General features: G+C 37.0%; 1 protein-coding gene and 1 pseudogene across 2 annotated transcripts; both read right to left on the bottom strand.

The window, feature by feature from the left end:
• Positions 1 to 2463: 2463 nt before the first annotated feature.
• On the bottom strand, positions 2464 to 19033 carry LOC149143637 (paired amphipathic helix protein Sin3-like 2). Of its 2 annotated transcripts, XM_089448618.1 has the most exons (19): positions 18842 to 19033; positions 18387 to 18729; positions 17715 to 17848; positions 17461 to 17536; positions 16748 to 17046; positions 16451 to 16605; positions 16053 to 16180; positions 15703 to 15957; positions 14367 to 14903; positions 14229 to 14246; positions 13997 to 14079; positions 5198 to 5881; positions 5017 to 5117; positions 4751 to 4889; positions 4497 to 4649; positions 3838 to 3998; positions 3615 to 3726; positions 3325 to 3464; positions 2464 to 2944 (listed from the first exon to the last, which is right to left on the bottom strand). In XM_089448618.1, coding segments are annotated over exons 1-19 (3693 nt in total). In that variant the 5' UTR covers positions 19016 to 19033; the 3' UTR covers positions 2464 to 2943. The 2 variants fall into 2 exon arrangements, with proteins under 2 accessions (XP_089304744.1, XP_089304745.1); XM_089448619.1 differs by lacking the exon at positions 14229 to 14246.
• A 124-nt stretch (positions 19034 to 19157) lies between these two features.
• LOC149143636 (paired amphipathic helix protein Sin3-like 1 pseudogene) lies at positions 19158 to 20059 on the bottom strand (annotated as a pseudogene).
• Between the last annotated feature and the right edge of the window lie 862 nt (positions 20060 to 20921).

Raw genomic sequence — 20921 nt, 5'->3', positions numbered from 1 at the left:
ATCCACTTTTTAAGAAAACAAAATACTTACAAAACACCTGGAATCCCTTCAAAGCTCTTTCTATACAGCAGAAACTGAGAAGATAGCAATGAAAAATGCTTTTTAGAGTCAAATAGGTAGGACACATCAAATGACATTCCATTAGTGATAACCTAAGTCACATGAAACAAGAACAGAGGACATGGAAATGTGTGTTTACATGGAACACATCGACATCGGAAACAGGAGACAAAGGACATATTATATATATCACAAAAGACATGATCCACTTTTTAAGAAAACAAAATACTTACAGAACACCTGGAATCCCTTCAAAGCTCTTTCTATACAGCAGAAACTGAGAAGATAGCAATGAAAAATGCTTTTTAGAGTCAAATAGGTAGGACACATCTAGGGTACACATGTTAGGACATGGCACCCCTGGCAACCATGTCATGTTACTCTGGTGAAAAACAAAATTTGTAACCTACAAATAATAGAGTAACAGATTTAACGTGTATGCTATCTTCTTGGATAGATTTCAAGTTAATTAGAGGCTGTATCACTTGGAATGCTTCGCTCGATTGTGTGATCCATGAAACTCCATTAGCATTGATTGCATGAAAAAGTCAGTCCAACAGAAATTGATATAGGGAAATTTAAGCCTCCAATTCTTGAAGCTAGGAAATCACCCCCAACTTTTTCCAACATTCTTAGCGATCATTTCAGCACAAAAAATTGAATGACTCCACATATAACAACTATTAAATGAACTTGGTAGGTGTTCATAGTCGTATGCCTCCATATACAAGAGCCATAACTGAGATGTGCATAGGATAAAACATGCCCAACTACAACTGACTCCACAAATATAATAAACACAAGAGCATCTAACACTCACCAAGTCATGGACAATTCACTTTCATGACAAAGGCAAGGAAATAAATAAAACACAAACCCATGCAAAATTCAGTTTCATTATAAAGGTAAATATGAGGAATTAAATATATGTAATAGAAACTAAATAGTTGTCCAAGCATCCTAAAAATCTAGTACCCCAGGTGTTTTCCATGTACAATAGCCAACCTAAAAACCTATCATCCTAGGTGCTTGGTGTATAGAGTGGAAACCACTATATACAAACGCCCCCGTCTACAACAGCCAAGTATCTTAGATAGTAGTCCAAGCATCCGAAAAATCTTGGATCAGACTGCTGGGACATGTCACTTCAAAGATTCCTAGTTTACTAGATAGAACTGGAGGGCAAGGAACATATACAAGGTGCATGCACACTCCAAAGGGATTCCTAGGTAGAATTGAAGCAGGTTGAGATGCATAGAGAGCGCATGCACCCACTAAATTAGGGTGCACTAGGATTCCTCCATAGAACTGAAGTAGAGTGAGGTGCATACATATAAGGTGCTTGTACGCACCAAATTAGAGTGCATCAAGAATTGAACATGGGCCCACAGTGATACACCTGTGTATTTACAACCCAAAGATTAGCCAACTTTATAAATTTTCCAAGTGTATATATAAACGCCCCATTTACAACAGCCAAGAATCTTAAATAGTAGTCCAACCATCTGAAAAAGCTTGGATCAGATTGCTGGGCCATATCACTTCATAGATTCCTAGTTTACTAGGTAGAACTGGAGGGCAAGGAACATATACAAGGTGCATGCACACACCAAAGGGATTCCTATGTAGAATTGAAGCAGGTTGAGATGCATAGAGAGTGCATGCACCCACTAAATTAGGGTGCACTAGGATTCCTCCATAACTGAAGTAAAGTGAAGTGCATACATATAAGGTGCTTGTACTCGCCAAATTAGAGTGCATCAAGAATTGAACATGGGCCCACAGTGATACACCCCCGTGTATTTACACCCAAAGATTAGCCAACTTTATAAATTAGTCCATTTAACCTTACATGATAGTACAAGCCTCGAGGTAATAACAGCACTGGAAAGTCTCTCCGCATCCTTGCAATTAAAAACACATTTAATACAAATTCATCCTTTACAATTCTTGAAGTTGCCTTTTCCAGAAAATAGCTATAGGAATTCTACCCATATCACAACCACCTCCATCATCGGGCTATATAAATGACTTGGTCTTTCAACTTTGGCTTTCCTTTTTCCGAAGATTCATTTACCATAACAGTTTGGTAAAAAAGGCATAGCCGTGTTGACAAGAAAGAGGTGCCTACAAGGTTTGGGTGTCTTCATGGCAAGCACCCCAAATTTACCCATTGGTTACTTGCCATTCAACCAACCAGTATGCTTCAATTTAGTTTCCAATCATGGTTTCAATTTTCTGATGTTCAAGAATTTTTCTGGTGCCCCAATGAACCATGTGTTCTGATTCCCTCTCAAACAAGGGCTAAGAAGAAAACCAATGGGACCTTGTTCCATTAGCGCCCTTATGACAAGTTGACAATGTCAATGAAAACATTTTCGGTGTTTATTGTTATGTCTGTCATGCTCCAAAAGTAAATTCATTACCTCTTAATTTTGATCGTAATGCAAAGGATCTTCCGTAGTATAAATTCAGATATAGCCTTATTATATTGTACTTTGGGATTTTTACTTCCAAGTAAATAATATAAACATTAAAATGATATATAATGTCGCAAATAAAATTAGAAAAAAAAAGGATCCAAATGGATCCATTCCACCGTCGAAACACTGCTTCAGACAAATTTAGAAGCCCCATATCTTTCTTACATTCAGAATTATACATGGGTCCCTTCCGTAAAAACATCATTACAAGATGGTAGACTTCCTAAATCTTCTGAGCAGTACAATACAGTCTCCTGGTTCAAAAAATGAGTCAATATGTGAAGGGGTATAATGGAGAACACTTCCACTGAACCATCTCCGAAGAAACACTCCACAAGCGCACATCCTAATAGTTAGGTACACAAGCGCACTTCAGTAGCACCACATTATTGTTCCAGTCTCTGCATCAGAAGTAGGAAGACATCACTACTAAGAAGAAATTGTTCATTACAAGCAATTAAATGAATAGAATATAATCTGAAAATGCAACATATGAAAACAACCAATCTTTCATCGAGGAACACATAATGAAGCTAACATTTCTAACAAAACACATCAAAATAACAATCAGAATTTCCATCTCAAAACACAATCCGAAACCACTGGACAGCACCACATATAATCTCAAATGTCAAAATGCCATTTTTATAAATACTAAGAAGAGAACGGAAATTGGGCCACTAGTAATATTGGAAGCCTTATAAATGAAAAGAATTCTATGGATTTGCAAGACTAGACTGATGACTCATAATCAAAAAGGATAGAGAAGCTAGAAGGTTACCAGATTATTGATTCAATCCATCTATGGAAGCGATGCAACCTTTTGTCAGGATAACAAGAAGATTGTATATTGGAACATCTGGATGTCCCTGCTTGCTTCTTGCGATACAGGAAATCTTCTGTGTCCAAAACATATGAAGCCTGTTTTACATGCATGAGTATATTAGCGAAAAACTTGACAGAATATTTAATACAGCTTTCTTGGGCTTACGTGATGCAAATCAAGATAAATATTAAAAACTGTTCATCCTTAATAAATGTCTTTGATGGCATCAAATTCTCTTTGCAAACCTTAGATGTGTCACATGATATTTTATGCTCAAGACCGTTCACTATGTCGACACCCTTCATCACCTTAGACATCACACTGACTTCCTTGCCACTAGCATACTTGGGAATGTTTCTGAAAGACACCATTATCTATTATGAATCTACTTTCAAAAATAATAAGTAGCAAATATGAAGCAGACTTCAATACAAACTAACTCAATAACCTCAGAAAGGGACTCAGCACCTTGAAAGGAAGAATTGTTGCCTTTCCTTTGTGTAATTATCTGTTGCAAGAAATTCATTATACAAATAACTTGAAAAGGTGGGTTCCAGTGCATTAGGAATGACTTCAAGCTTCTCAAGCCCTTCCGTTAGTTGAATTGTCAAGTGATAAGGATTAGATGACTGCAAAGAGATATAATAACAGTTAATAACTTAAATGACAAGTACAAATATGTTTGCTACTCTCGGAAAGCTGCTGCTTCAAAAATCAGAAAATTTCACTAAAAGTTGGCAATCTTGACTGTTATACTGCAGACTGTTGGAATCACGATTGCCGTTACACCAACACCCGCATGTGTTAGTAAACAGACGCATCGCCAGAGTTAACAGATCCTCAAGAGGCGGTTAAGCACATGTCACGAAACACACGGGGAGCGCTGGATTATCCAATGCCCAACAATCTCCCCCCCAGTGCGAGCCGGGTGTGATTCGAACTCGAGACCTTTGGCTCTGATACCACTTTTTGGAATCACGATTTCCGTTACACCAAAACCCGCAGGTGTTAGTAAACAGACGCATCGCCAAAGTTTACGGATCCTCAAGGGGCAGTTAAGCACATATCACAAAACACACAGGAGCTGGATTATCCAATGCCTAACACAGACTAGTTGAAATACTTACAAATTCAAACCTATAAATATTTTCACCATGCAGTAGCGTGTAAGCATTTGCATGGTATATTGAATCAATAAACCTTGAAGGTGATCTTGCTCTCTCATACAATTCTAACTGAAACAACTTGTTTGCCATATCGTCTGATGCAATTATTTGGAGCTGCAACCAAAATGCTTAATTTAGAAATGGTGATACTTCAACTTCTAAGACAAGGTTTAGCAATAAGAATCATACTGAACAATATGTTTTCCCAACTGCACCTGCTTTACGAGTTTGAAAACCAATTTATCCAAAGTAAACAACATATATGACTGTGTTCCAATTACTGCTCGACATTCATCCTCAAACTTCGCATTATCAGCTGATCCATCAAGCAAACTGTATAATGCACTCATGAATCTGGATTTCACATATTCCAAAGTCCTTATATCAAAATTTGTTCAGACTCCAAAAAACGCCCAAAAAAGACAAAACTAGACCATATATATATGATGCAATGTTTCAAGCATTTTCAAAAAAAACTCACTTTGCATACAAATTAGGAGGTGCTGTATCCTTCACATTCTTCCAATTCCGCTCTGCAGTTAATGCATTCTTCTTTGCAGAGAGTATCCGTTCATATAAAGTCTGCAACAAGATCAAATGAGTAAAAGTCCCATTATCCCTAGTAAAAGAAGAACACATCAATAATTTGAAGAGGGAAATACCTGATGTAGCCTAAAAAGTACATAAAAAGTATCATTGCCATAGAAAACAGATCTCTTCTCTGATATGTTGCTTGAAGTAGTAGAATAGAAATGCTCTGACAGAGGCTTGGCCAGGGACAGAAAGCGATCCGACAATGCAAATGAATCACCTTCTTCAGCATCAGGTGCATCAGCCATTTCTCCAACCTCACCTTCGCTTTCTGCTTTCCCCTCATTGTCTTCATGATCAACATCCTCTTCATTATCTTCATGTGAACATCCATCACCATTTCCAGACTCACTTCCTGAGATATCTTCACCACCATCAGAAGCATTCTCACTATCATCAACTGATTTGGGTGCACTCTCTTCTCCATCTTCAACCTCATTCTCTACCACTGCGCAGTTAAACTCATCATTCTTTTCCTGTCTAATCATATAAGTTCTTCCTTCCATCTTGTCATTCCCTTGCAGGATAGCATTCTTACCAGAGACGACGTTACAAGCACTATAACAGTGCACATTTTCTTCATCCTCCACCACAGGAGGTGGAGACAGAGTTGGGGACAATTCACCTTCCTCCATTTCAGTTTTCCATCTACCATGCACTACTTCATGATTATTAAACCTTCGATTAAAGGCATCCAATTTACAATCTGTAGCCCCACATTCTCTTTCCAGTGGTGGTGATGCCCTATCACTTTCCTGTAACATATTGAGACCACAATAATGGTTTAGAAATTCAAGAATAAGATTCAAAAGCATATGAATTACAATCTGTGACCTCAAACTCCCTTACGGGCCTTTCCAATAGCAGTGATTCCCTGTCACTTTCTTGTACCATACTGGAAAACAAAAATAATACTAATTAATTAGCTTAATTCTATCTTGATGATGAAAAGCAAAGGAGATTTCGTAGCAAAGTTGCAAACATATTCTGGATTGCTATGATGCAAAAGATGTCAAACTTGTAAGCCAGAAGCAATGCAGATGGGAAAAAAGAACTTGATGGCAGATAACGATGGGTAAAGAGTTGCAAAGATGAGCCAGAGTCCTCCCTAAAGATGGAGAAATAAAGTAAATAAAAAGCATAATATCTTAACAGAATGGAAGTAGATCCATAATGAGCAAACCCCCTGAAATATAGTATGGCCCTGAAGGTGAAGAATCAAATACAAGAAATGTCATTAATGTGTCTGAGCCTCAGGAGGAGCCTGCAGAACTGTCTCTCCCTGTGAAGTCCCCAGAAATGAGCTTAAAAAGTCATCACAGGAATGGCCAGGGCTAAGAGGAATCAGGTGAGAACAAATATGAATTAAGATGTGCTGAATTTTGTAGCTATGGCTTGTCTTCAGAATTATCAATTTTATCATTGATACATTTATATGTAAAGCATGTTCTTCATGCTCAAAAGAAAATTCTACTATTTATATATTTGTCAAAAGGAAAAATTGAATTTTAAGTTTTGGTTTAAGGCTCCTCAAAAAGACCAAGTCAGCCCTCCCCCATGACAAGTCGGCTCAGCCCTAAAGTGGCACCCATTTGGCCCCCAAATAAACTATATATAAGGTCACTTGATCTCCCTCAATGTGCAATTTGGACATCATCATCAACCGTTATATTTCTGATCCCTTATACAAAGAAGGTAAAGGAAAAAGCAGGCAGCCCTAAAGTGGCACCTATTCGGCCCCCAAATAAACTATATATAAGGTCACTTGATCTCCCTCAATGTGCAATTCGGACATCATCATCAAGAGTTATATTTCTGATCCCTTATATGAAGAAGGTAGAAGCTAGAAGCTAGAAGAAGAAGAAGAAGTGCTCGCACATGTGAAAGTTTATCTCTCTGCTGCTCACACGTGTGTCCAAGACAGGGCCAAAATTCCTGTGATATTTTCTGAGGTCAGGTACAAATTCTCTGTGGTGAAGTCTAAGTTTTCAGTGGGAGAGACAGGATGAAATTCGGTCCCTATTGCAGACCTTTGACCAAAGTTTGTGGATGGTTGACTTGGCTTCTTAAAGGATTGTTGAGGCTGTCATCTTGCTGGTCAGTTATCTATAATCTTGACTCTGATGCCTCTCTTGTTGAATTGATTCTGTAAGGAAAGGATTGCTGGGTTTTTCTCCCATATGGATTTTCCCAGGGTAAAATGTTGTGTTCTTGTGTGGCTGTCCCTTTATGATCCTTGTCGCATTTTTGTTTTACTGTCGAGCTCCTCTGTATAAATGCTTTATGATGAAAAGAACACAAGAAATGGATTAACTTGATTAAATTCATAAGTAATCATCAGTCTAGAGGATGCCCTAGATTTTCAACATGGTATCAGAGCTATGAGCAGCCCTGAAAAGAAATCATCCAGTCATTTGATCCAGGTCTCATCTTTCTGGCCGAGTTGTCACCAAAGAACTGTGTATTTTGTGCCCTAACCAGGGTCTGTTTATAACTTTATTCAATGAATAGAATAAGCGTAGAGTAAAAAAGGATCATGTTACAGTAGGTCAAAAGTCTTCTGTGAAATGAAGACTTGTTTGCAAAAGGAATATCATGCATTTGGGATCCAAATTTTAGATCTGCCAAGTCCAGATGCTGAAGAGGATCAAAGTCCTATTTCTAAACCTCAGTTCATCTACCGACCATCAGAAGTTCTGTTTACAGCATGATACTGTGCTAGAAAAAGGACCGAAGCATTATGTCTCAGTCAAATCTCAATTGGCCGAAGCCCACAGGCCTATTAATAGAGGTCAAGTACCTTCAGAAAAGCCCGAATCATGACAATATGTAATCTTTTTGTGATCAATGAAAATCATTGCATCTTAACCCTGGAACAGAGGATACTTTGTAATGGTAAATGCTAGAAGACCAAATGACTTCAATAAATGTCCGGCCAGTCCACATTTTGTTTTTGATATGTAACCCTTTGTGATCTGATCAAGGCTTCATAAGGTATAAGGATCAATGGTTTGAAGTGATTTTTCTTAGTTATGTTATACAGTTGAAGTATGAAGATTGAAGTGATGAAGATCCGCCGTGATGAAATAGTCATGGGAATACAAACTTACAAAGTCCAGTGAGATTAATAAGAGTGAAAGAAGAGGCTGAGTCCCTCTTTAAGTCTTAAGACCGAAGTCATCAAGAAATCTCACATGCAAAAAGATTGAAAGATTGTTGCCATGATTCTAAAGGATCCAAGTTTGAGAAGTTAACAAGTCTGTCTTAAAAGGCCGAGGATCCAAGCTCGTATCACATTGAAGGCCGAATGTCTATTGTCTTTAAAGCCATGTTAGTGAATGTTTGTAGGATCAAATTGCTCGTCAAGAAGTCATCATGGAAGATCACAAGAGATGGTGCAACGAAATTTGCTTCCATCCAAGGTTTGATGCCTACTCCATGCAAGGAAATCAGATTCTCTGAAATACAAGCTGCCTGCATATTCATACAAAGGTTCTTATCTAAGGATATGCCACCTTGTGAATAATATTCTGTCAAATGTGCAAGAAGATGATTTGCATCCGATTTTGAAAAGTTAAGATGGTCATTTAGAGGTAAACCCCTTGAAACCCTTGTTACTAATCAAGAGCTGGTAACTAGTGTTGCTACCGTCACAAGGAATGCTGAAAAGTGTGAAAATCTTCTAAGCTTAAGAAGAAAAAGAAGTCGAGTTCCTTTCTCAAGGTTGAAGAAGAAAGATCTCTCAAGAAAGATGATTACATATGTGCGAAAGGATTATTGCAAGCATTGCTGAAGTAATTACCAACATAAAGACTCTAGCTTTGGACACTTGGGTATTGAATTGCAAAAGAATGCAATGATGAATGTTATAAAATTAGGTTTGTAAATCCTAAACTAATTTTGAAGGATTATGAATATCTAGGGTTTGAAATCAAAAAACTTAGCTAGACATTTGAAAACCCTAGCAAGACAAAAGGGCTTGAAGAAGAAAGCCTAGGGTTTATGGACAAAACACTAGGATTGGATGTTCCAGCTGAAAGTAGAAACCCTAGTTCTTGCAAGAAAAGGACTGCCATCATGATAACAATGTGGATGAAGCTAACAAAGTTGCAAATGGATGCAATAAGACTAAAGATCAAGAGCAGCTAACCTTCTTCTCAAAAGATAAGTATTTTATATCTCTCTTCTTGGATTATTACTATTGTTGTTTTTACTGGTAGTTAGTCTCGTCTTTATATCCTATGTTTGGTTGTAATTGTTCTTCCATGGCCTCCAAGTAAGCAGATGGAAGAAATTCAAGAACAAAGCAAAGTAAGAGGACTTTCCCATAATCATGACTTGTGAGATATTGTACCAGATGAGGTCTGAACTCAGAGGGAATGATTAGATCAGCAAGCTTGAAGTATGCTTTGATCATGGTGTCTACAAGATCTAGGAATAGAAGGTTCTCCCAGTAAGAGGGAGAGGATCGTGACAAGACATTTGTCCCAGTTGTGAGGTACACTTCTATTATCATTGTTTTGAAGATTGCACCAGGTTGATGCAGAGACTGCTTTCCTCAATAATTGAGGAGGAAGAAGTGTACATAAGAGCTACCTCAAGCTTGTGAGTAGAAGAGCTCATTGAAGGAGCAGTCAAGACCTCCTCAGGAACCATGTTTTAACTTCATACAGAGTTGCCCTCTAAGTTTGAGATGATCGATTGTCATTGATAGCTGATATACTAAAAGACAATAGTGGCAGAGGGAGCAACCTAAATTACCACAGAAGGATATGTCTCAATCTGAAAGGGAGCACCCAGCTTAGGTGACTTGAAAGCATCTATGATCTAGTGAAGGGAGCAAAATAGTTTATGATTGAACCCATAAATGTTGCTCAACATGTATTGGAGTACCAGCATGGTACAACTAGTCATCGATGATTTGAGAAGCACAGTTGCAGATATAGTTTGGACAAACAGTGTCGAAGACAAAAAAAAATCATCAAGATGGTGCTTCAGTTTGGGCTCCATTATAATTTCTTGGATGAGCATGAAGCAATCATTTGTCTCACTTAGAATGGCAGAGGTCGAGTATATTGCAGCTACTTTGGCAAGTTGAGAAGTAGTATGGCTTCTGAGGCTACTTTCAGGATTATCTTAATCAAGTGCAGGTGACGACCATGATGACAGATCGAAGCACATTGGGATCAAATTCCACTTCATTCGAGACATGGTGCTAAAGGGAGTTGTGAAGCTCTAGTATATCTCCACTAATGAGCAAATAAATCATATTCTTATGACGCCTTTTTCTAGAAGGAAGTTTGTGTACTTCCTAGACAAGCTTAGGCTTGTGGAGATTGCCTCTCTTATTGAGAGGGAGAGCTAATGAGCTACCATTATGAATGGACATTTTCCCTGTGTCTTCACGCCCTTGGTTGGAGAATGGTCTGATATTCTCCCTGTGTCATTATGACCTTGGTTGGAGAATGGTTTGATAGATTAGATAGCATCATGGACTGGCAACTGGCATTCTTCCTATGTCTTTATCGCCTTGGTTGAAGAATGGTTCGGCGGACTGATCTAGTAGAAGATATTCTCCCTACGTCAGTTTGACCTTGGTTGGAGAATGATCTAGTAGAAGATATTCTCCCTTCGTCAATTTGACCTTGGTTTGAAGAATGGTCTGACAGAGGATATTCTCCATATGTCAATTGGACCTTGGTTGGAGAATAGTCCTAGAGGCCACTTAGATGAGCAAGAGCCTCCCAACATCATGCTCAGATCCCTTTCTAGAGTGAGTTTGTTTATCATTAATGAGGCCTCTGGTGTCTCGCCTAGACCATGTCTATAATTGTTTAATGTTGAACCATGATTATGTTGATGCTAGTGATTATGACATTGAATTCCTTCCTTGTAGAAATGTCAACTTGAGAACATCTTGATAGTCAATATGAATACCTCCCTAGCGAAGAGGGAGTGTTGAATTTTGTAGCTATGGTCGGTCTCCAGAATTATCATTTTTATCATTGATATATTTATATGTAAAGTATGTTCTTCGTGCTCAAAAGAAAAACCTATTATTTATGTATTTGTCAAAAGGAAAATTTGAATTTTAAGTTTTGGTTTATGGCTCCTCAAAAAGACCAAGTCGGCCCTCCTCCATGACAAGTCAACTCAACCCTAAAGTGGCACCTATTCGGCCCCCAAAGAAACTATATATAAGGTCACTTGATCTCCCTCAATGTGTGATTCGGATATCATCATCAAGAGTGATATTTCTACTCCCTTATGAAAATAAGGTAAAGGAAAAAGGAGGTTGAAGCTAGAAGAAGAAGTGTTCGCACATGTGAAAGTTTCTCTTTCTATTGCTCACACATGTGTCCATGACAAGGCCAAAGTTTCTGTGATATTTTCTGAGGTCGGGTCTGAATTCTCTGCGGTGAAGTTTGAGTTTTATGTAGGAGAGACAGGATGAAATTCAATTGTTAAAGTTGGCAACTAGGGCCAAATTCCACTTTGGACAACTCATTTGATGGAGATATTTATTGCATTGAATTCCTCTTTTCGAGAGGACCATGGTCTGTGGAGGTTTTGCCGCTCCATTGAACTATGCTGATTATTGTGTTATTATTACAGATAATGGATTCGATGCATTATTTGCTATATCAAACAGCAAATCACAAGCTTCTGATAAAGAACGAGCAGTTTTAGCTAGATTTATAATATGAGTATCTTTACACTCTGTAAAAATGTAAGGTGCCATCTTAGGGTTCCATTTCCTAGTTTTATGCCCTAAATGAACTCTTGCTTCCATCATCTCTTCCAATCGACCTAAAGATCACTGAGTTTGAACAAAGAGAAATATGTTTTTGAAGTGAAGCCCACACATATGCAAATTATCAAGGTCGACCACATCATGTAGGCTCATGAAGCTGAACAGACATGTCTATTGACCCTCGTCGATTCACATAAATAACGCATTCTTCTCTCTCCTCGTCTGATTGGCTCGTACACCTTATTGGGCATTTGTTTTTCTTCACACGTGTGGCAGAAAGGGGGACGAATTTCAGGAGGCCAAATTTCAAATTTCTTGCAAGGTTTGACCAGTGTTGACCAAGGGCTATTTGACCTCCTTTGACTCCAATTTTTGTGGGAGATTTTCTATTTGAGCAGGTCGTACTATTTGGCACAAAAACTGAGAAATTCTAGGCACTTTGACCTGCATTGACCATACAGTTGACTTTAGGTTGACCAAGTTTGACTGTTGATCCATTGACTGTCTTGAGTTGACTTTGACCAACAAGAGAGGCCAAGTTCCCCCCTCTTTTCATCCAAAATATCACCAATCATCTATCTCAGGATAAGTTAATAATGCGTTATCTTGCAAGAAAAAAAAAAGAATGGAACACATTAATGATATTTTGGAAGGAAAATCCAATCTATATTAATTCTCATAGATGGTTACATCATTCAAAATGTATAATTATCCTTTATAGATGAGGTTGTACATCCAAGATTTGAAAATCAGCCTTCATGAGGCTTTACACCCAAAATCAGCCTTTATATGTCGCTATATGTGCTGAAAATGAAACAAATCATGAGCTAATGATAAGTACAATTAAATATCATATAATCCTCAACCTGATCTTCATTAACAAAATAGAACATGTTTTTTTACAACTAGAGCGTGGATTGATTAGATATAAATTAGCTTGTGGAGTGATTAAAGATAAAATTGTGGTAGATTAATTCATTTTTGGCCATGGAAGGGCCCAACAACCCTGGGTGCTTGGGTGAGCTCACAAAATCAAAAATGTCATGAAAACAGGGCAGAATTAGGTAGAAATGGGATAAATTTTGGCTGAAACGCCACAGAAACATTTCGGCGGCGTTTCAATAGCATTTCCAAATCAGGAAATGCCACCCAGGTGTTTCAGTCGCATTTCAGTAGCATTTTGACATTTCCAAGCATTTTGAGTATGGGCACACCAGCTTGGTGGTCGTTTCCCGCAACATAAAGGAAAGGTTTCATAAGATTTATCTTCTATTGTCAACCTTTGGCTAAATTAGACCATACATATTGTTGTTCTTGTCATTTTCTGCGTTTTTTGCAAGCCAATTTGACATGATAGCAAGCTAACTGTCAACTTCCGAACAAACAATCCAAACTGAAGAGTAAAACCATATTTGGTTAGGATATTTTACATATATTGAGTTTGACTTGTTGTACGATATATTTTCTATCATTTTGTGTCATTTTATTTGTTGTTTAGTTTCTATTACTAAACCATACACAAAAACAATACATTCACTGGTCTTATGCTTGCCTAAATAGATTCCTGTGGTGCATTAAAGAAGTTAAAAGATCTGTATGGAGCAGTACAATTAATGGCTAAAGATGCATCCAGTGTGAATACAACGTGGCAGTGCAAATTTCAAGAACAACTCCCAGGTAGTCCTGAAAGTAAGATAAAGAAAGCTAAACAAAAAGTGCAGCATAGATAAGTATCTACCTAAGCTAATCACTAGGTCAAATGAACACCAAAAGATATGTATAACAGTGTCATTGATCTAAGCTCAACAAATAGGAAATAAATTCTATAAAATGGAAATCCATTGTTGAAATATGAAGGATGGTGGCATATGCCTAAAGAATATTGTCTTCTAGGATTGGGCCATGGTGATTAAATTGATGACAAAACCCGTCAATGGAAATAAGTCCCAGGAACAGCTAATTGAGAAATGCTATAAAAGGAAAAGGAAAATATTACTAGAAACATTTGATATGAGGAAACATAAGTGCAAGTTAAATTTCTTGTCTCATTTACAATGCAAAAGCATTATAAGAGGTAAGCATATCTTTTCAAAAGATAAAATTGCAAACTACGCACCTGTGCTACTAGTAAGTCCTTTCCTGTTGACTGAATGGCACAATCAGGTCTGAGGCCAAATCCTGAAATCTTTGAGCCAGTCCCTGGCAACACAATAATTCATGAAAATGTTCAAGCCAACTAAACAAAAAAGTGTCATGAACTTTCTAATATTACTTTCTTGCAACATACAAATCTCCATAGCAAATGCCAAACCCATTGTATATTATTCAATTATGCAAAATCTGCCTACCTTCTACACGACCAACACCTGCATGTACAAAACTTGAATTTATTCCAACTGAATGCATGGCATTCAAGTAACTGCTGTTTTTGACAATATCAGTGACATCAGTAATAGTAGAAATAAGGGTTTGAGAATTTTGGATACCTGAGTTTCCAATTGATCCACCATCATCGTGCCAACTCTGACCAATGTGATGTGTGCTAAAGCCTTGCACAGAAGATTTATCATTTCCCATTCTAAGCATATCAGAGATCATTGTTTCCGTAGTGGCATTTTCCATGATATCACCACCAGAAGTGATTTGCTTTGTCGTAACCAAGCTTGAACCATTTCCACCAAAATTTCCTCCTACATACATATCAGTGTTCTTTGCATGAGAGCTCTTAACTTTCACCCCCTCTTCTGTGTCCTCCACACAGTTGGGTCGGGGAGGAACACCAAACATGCGCTCCAAAAAGAGAGTCCAAATACTCATTACTTTATCACATTGCTCCGTACTTGTGCATACTTCTTCACAAGAATATTTGATGATATTGTACAAGTCCTCATAAATGGCAGGGTCAGGATAGTCATATTTCAAATGGGGAATTAAGGGTCTTCTATTTCCAGCTGCAATAGCAAGAAGCATGTCATCTTCTTTACTTTTCTTCTCGTTCATATCTTTAATCTCCTGTAAGAGGGCTGTGAAAAAGTAATATCGCATTCTTGTTAGAAAATGTTGCAAGCAAAAGACTGTATAAAAACAAGTTTAAGTATCATCATGCTCATTCTTATCAACTAACAGGTCAGAAGGCAAGGGTATGCACTTCTATGTTCTGACAACTGAAATCACTCTTGAACACAAAGTCATTACCACATGATATTTCTAACAGAAGAATTCTCATTATAACGTAGAAATTCTTGCTACTGACTTGAAGAACCAGTCCTTGTAGAGGACAATAAGCAACAGTTACTGTTCTTTAAGCTCTTCTACAATAGCTATTCTTTAGACAGAATCTTTTCTTATTTGAACTACTCATACTGCAGCTAATGAATACCTACAATATAAGCTTGGACGGGGAATGAGATAACATGACAATGAATCATAATACACAATTATAAACTACAGTCACCAGTGACCTGCAAGCTACACCCCACATGCAGGTTCCTTTCTCAAAAGAACGGGAGAAATTGCAAAAATAATTGAAGATAACTCGTAGAAGGAAAAATTACAATGGAAACAATGAGATTAAACTGGTAGATTTCTAATCGCTGACCAAACTGAGCAATGCAATTATGCAATGTTTCTAGATGAAGAATCATAAACAAGCCCATATAACACCAGATTTCACACATCAAATTATCATCCCCACGAATTGAGATAGCAAATTTACTTCATACCAGCAACCCTCAATTATCTTCAAGACCCTTGAAAAGGACCCAAATAAAAATGGCAATGACACATTAAAAAAAGTGGAAGCCATAATAATGAGACCATAACCTTTGGCGCTCAAACTTTTTCTGTCCTGCTGCTTAAAATAGAAGCTCCTATGATCAAGAGATTTATGGTAGTTCTTTGCATAAACCTCAGCCCACACTTTGTTCATGTCAGCACGACACCTGCACCATTCATCTTGCTTTTGCTGAAGACGATTCAGTATCACTGGCAAGGCAACAGTTGGGTCTTTTCGTAAAAGATCAAGTACATCAAGTCCATGATCCCCATAAATGCGCTCAATGCATCGTAAATTTATAGCTGCCATTGCCAACAATTGAAATAAGCTGCTTAGAATAATTCCGCTAGTTTCGTGAATGAAATATTATGCCATCTTAGAGTAATAGATAAAAAACCTGTCAAGTGGTCTTCTATTTGGATAGGACCATCTCGCTTGATTGTATTATCTTGAATCTTTTCCAACAACTCTTTTACACACTTAGATGTAGCTGCTGTGGATTCTATGAGCATATCCAACTCAAATCTAAAAATTCACATTACAAACATTGATTAATATATATAAGCTTATTAAAGATAAAGAAATAATGAAGAATAAAGAATCAGTTCTGACTCCCCTGTACACAGCATGCCAGAAGTATCATTTGTTTGACTATCTCTTTGTTCACATCTAAAATTTAAGGTCCTATTTGTTCACGTTTACAATTTTACTCCATTCAACTGTCTCATTAATTACAAACAGAAAGGACCTTAATCCCAAAATAGATGCTCCCACGAAAAAACAATATAGCAATACCTATCATCCTCACAACAAAAAAGGCTTTCCTCATACTGATTCTTGCGCATATGTTTGAAGGAGTAATCCTCACTACCAGATGTCACAGATACCCAATTATCATTCAGTATCTCTGCTGCAAGGCCAGTGCGATAACTAGCAACGGATTTCGTATACTGCAAAACATTGAAACCGATTTCAGTTCAAAACCAATTTTAATCATGTTGTTAGGCATGACATTCCAATATGCATTTCCAAGAGGAATAAAATAGGTTACATCATGTCTTAGGAAACATCAGCACATCATTGATTTCTTACATTCTTGGGCAGCAAACGGTAACTAGGTGTACAACGCTCGCAATTGGACAGGTCCAACTCAGAAATCGGCTTGTTCATAGATTTCTCTTTGCTTGGAAGAAGAGAAGCATTGTTATTCAATATATCCTTTGCCCTGTGATGCCGATCTTTGTCTCTCTCCCTATATCTTTCCTGATCTTCTGCTTTGACTCTCTCATTTTCCTTGTCCAGCTCCCTATCATAGTCCCTATCCTTTACTCTACCATTCTCCATCTTTACACGTTTTGCACATCCCCCTTCTCCTGAGTCAACATCTGCAACTATTTGACACCAAATGGTATTCAAATAAGACAAACATTTCTTAGAGGGAAAAGAATAATTAAAATGTGAGCACAAAACAAATATTTAATCCCTCTTTTGCTTTCAATAACACACCATCATTCTAGAGGTTTAAAGAATAGCTGCATTAGTACAGCATAAAATAGTCAAGATTAAATTGCATAAAAGCCTACTTCCACTGGTGCCACCCCAATGTCACCTTGCAAGACATTGAAACAATATAGAAGATCTTACCCAAACAAGACAAGCAATAACACTCCAAATATTCCAAACAATTATAGGAGATATTTAAACAGCTGTGTAACAAAGCTATGATGAATGCCCAGTTAAACAATAATGATGTAGGAAAAGTACTGCAATAAGAAAAGTATTATACGAATGTTTGAGATCATTACCATTATTTGCAGTTCGAGAAACAATTTCATTGAATTCGTCCATAAGATTTTGATTATTTCCAAGAATGTCAACCACCTAAAACAATTTGGCATGGCGATTTTCTATTTAGTAATTAAAAAACAAAATTGTAAAGGCTGTTACAAAGGCTAAACTGAAAGTACATTCTTATAATCTAGATTCTACACTAATAGTGTGCTTAAAGATGGAAAAAAGCTCGTAAGTAATTACAGGACCAGCTTACAAGGCAACATACCAGTATTTGCAATTCTTGTCGATTGATTATGGAGTTAGTGTGCAAATCAATGCATTTCAAGAACTCTTGATATGTATCATGTCTCAACCTTGTTTTTACTTTCTCAAAAAAACCCCATTCCTGTGAATATAAATCTGCAAAAATAAGCAACCAACTCAGTAAAATTTTAAAAAGCTGCCTTTCCTTAAGATACTGTAAGCAGATGCTGGAAAACACATCAAGCAACTAGTTAGACTACCACGATATAGATAGAGAGTATTATGGTGTTTGAAATATGAACCAAACAAAATCATAAACAGAAATAAAGTGAAGCAATAGAAGTTTTAATGAACCATAATTCAATTGTGTTGTGGGAATAAATTTTTATTATTAAAGTGGCATAATTTGGTCTTATGTTATTTATTAATGGTAATCCTTTAAGCCAATGTTGATAGAAGCGGTTGGGTGTGGATGTGGGTACAAAAGTGGATTCAGCAAGGGAGAATTATGAATCTTGCAGCAGTTTGCCATTGTAAAGAGGATGTAGGCGCAGCAAGGACACATGCAGCTAATAGAGGATTGGAAGGACCCATGCAACCCTACATTGAATATCCAAACATAAGTGTGACAACCTAAAAAGACTATTTCAAGGAGAATCAGCTTGGTCTGTAGGAGGATACGAGTATTACTCACTCTTTAGACTATTACTGTCCTCTACAACAGTGTTTTGAAGAGACTGTATTCCAGCACATGCTCCAACTTGCCCTGTCTGAGTCTGCTTAGGAGTGGATTCATCAGACTTTTTAGTAGATTTCCTCTTATGAGATAGAGGATATATGACATCCAATTCTCTGTCTCTACTCTGTGCTGATCTTTTTTCACCCCTGTCTTTCTCCTTTCGTTCCCAATCTTCTTTTCGATCTTTTTCTTTCTCAACCTTCTTCCAGTGTTCATTCTCTATCTCCATGGATGCCCTTTCATCTTTAACAATTGTGCTTTGATGGAAGTTATTTTGAGAAGTAACTGGTTTTTCTTTCTGTTAAAAACGCAAAAAGAAACACAATCAGCTCAGGGAAGCCACTATAAGAAGGAAAAAACCATTACTAAACAACACAAAACACGCAAACCTAAAGAACAAGATAACAGACCTTAACCACATTTTCTTTATGTAAATACCGAACAGAAGTTACTCCAGAGATGTGTCCAGAAGATGGTCTTGCAGAAGCTGGCACATTGGGAATGGAGGTTGGACCTTCTGGTAGAAATTGAGTAAATTCTTCTAGTAAATCTTGATGATCATAAAATAGTGTTTCCACCTGCATACAAACAAATAGAATTAAATTCCTTATAGAATAGCATAGCTTAAAAGAATTAGAAGAAAATCAATTTTGCAAAACACTAGAAAGTACCTCTTTGTATACTTCATCTATTGATTTGTTCCCTTTTCTATACATGTTTAATATATCCAAAAAGTTGTGGTATACTTGTTCATCACTTTGAAACCTTGTCTGAAAACAATAAACTAAAAGTGTAAATAAAAAAGCTCCTAGCCTTGAAATTTTCAAAACATGAATGTTCTAACAAGGAGTCTATTCGCCATTTGAAAAACACATCTGGTTTCGATAAATTAGGTTGTAAATAGAACTAATACATCATCATCTGCATTATCTTGATTTTATTAACATAATTGCTCATCTGCATTACCTTGATCTTATTAACATAATTGATTGCTTGGTTAAACTCAACCGGTTGTTTCCTTGTTCGGAGTTCCTCGGAAGGAAATGTAATTTCATAACCTTCAGGCAGAAAGGTATTAAAACCCAAAATAAGGGAATGATGGCCTTTAAATAAATCTCTTACTCGAGCTATAACACCAGCTGTATCAATTCTGCAGAATTGCCACAAGAAGCGCCCTTGATATTAAGATTTGTAGTTATTGGAGAAAAAAAAGGAAAGATAACTTGTTTTGTTGATTGATAATGCCAATCTTTATAAAAAGAAGTACAGACCTTCGGGCTTTGAAAGCTTTCATGACCTCAAGGAACTCATCATATTTCTCTCTATTATCCTTGAATATCTCTTTTACTGCCTTCAGATATGCCACAGCATCATTTCTTGATAGCCTCTGTGATCCTTCAGAATGCTGACGCAGTCCCGAGCTGTATTAGATTATCCACAAGCAACAAAAATGTCAGAACATAAGCAGGTTACCCATCATCCCTTTTGTATAAAGATGCAAACAAATGCACTTAGAAGCACCAATTAAGAAGGAACAGAACTGGCTAGAAAGACACTTAAGATATCTGAAAGATACATCATATAAAGACCAAAACCACTATTTCATCAAACAGATAGACAAACCGCATCATATTTAAATTCTATATTGACAAAATACTGGGAATCTGTCCCTTTGAAACCAGGAACTCCAAAAGCTTTAAGAAGTCCATATGAATAGGAATATGATATATGAATAGGAATATATCATATGGAATGGTTGTTCTAGGATATTTTTAAAAAAATATATCATATGGAATGGTTATTCTAGGATATTTTTAAAAAAATTAAGACTAATTACATTGGATGGTTCGAAATACGTCGACATAATTTCTACAATGTGATTTTTTACCGAAAGATGTCTTGTAATAAAGAAAAAGGTTATAAAGCCAATAGATCTCTAAATAACAATAAATGAATTATGAAAAATAAAAAAAAAAAAAAACACTACAGCATCTCAGTGATTCTGAATTTCTAGTAGCAACAAGAATGCCAGCAATAGAAAGAAAGAAAGAAAATTATTTTAACGTCCACGAGGCTAAAGATAGCCTATGGGACAGATTGTTTTTTCATCTAGTTGATGTATTCGGCCCTTTTCCTGTGAAGCCTCGACAAACCCCTCGCTAAATAGATTATCCCAAGAGCTCGCTGCCAGAATATCAGACCTTGCATACTAAAATGAAATGTTTTTCTGTTTCCACTTTTCCGGAAAAACAAAAAATACATTCAAAATTAACAAGCAGCATGCAAAATTAAGAAACAGCATGCAGAACTACCTAAGCAGCATGCAGAACTACCTAAATTAGTTAGGGTAAATCACCTAATATTAAAAAAAATGCAATGGATGGTTAAGAAATGCATGGCCTCATAAGCACAGAAATCCCACTTCTTGCTCACGGGCACAGAAAACCCGCTTCTTTCCCTAGACATTGCATTAACAACGATGATAAAAGG

This window comes from Pinus tabuliformis, chromosome X (assembly GCF_031772625.1).
Source record: "Pinus tabuliformis cultivar Carrire ecotype Pingquan chromosome X, CPIR1, whole genome shotgun sequence".
Taxonomy (NCBI): Eukaryota; Viridiplantae; Streptophyta; class Pinopsida; order Pinales; family Pinaceae; genus Pinus; species Pinus tabuliformis.
Note: the sequence above shows the minus strand (reverse complement) of the source record. Positions and strands in the feature narration are given on the sequence as shown.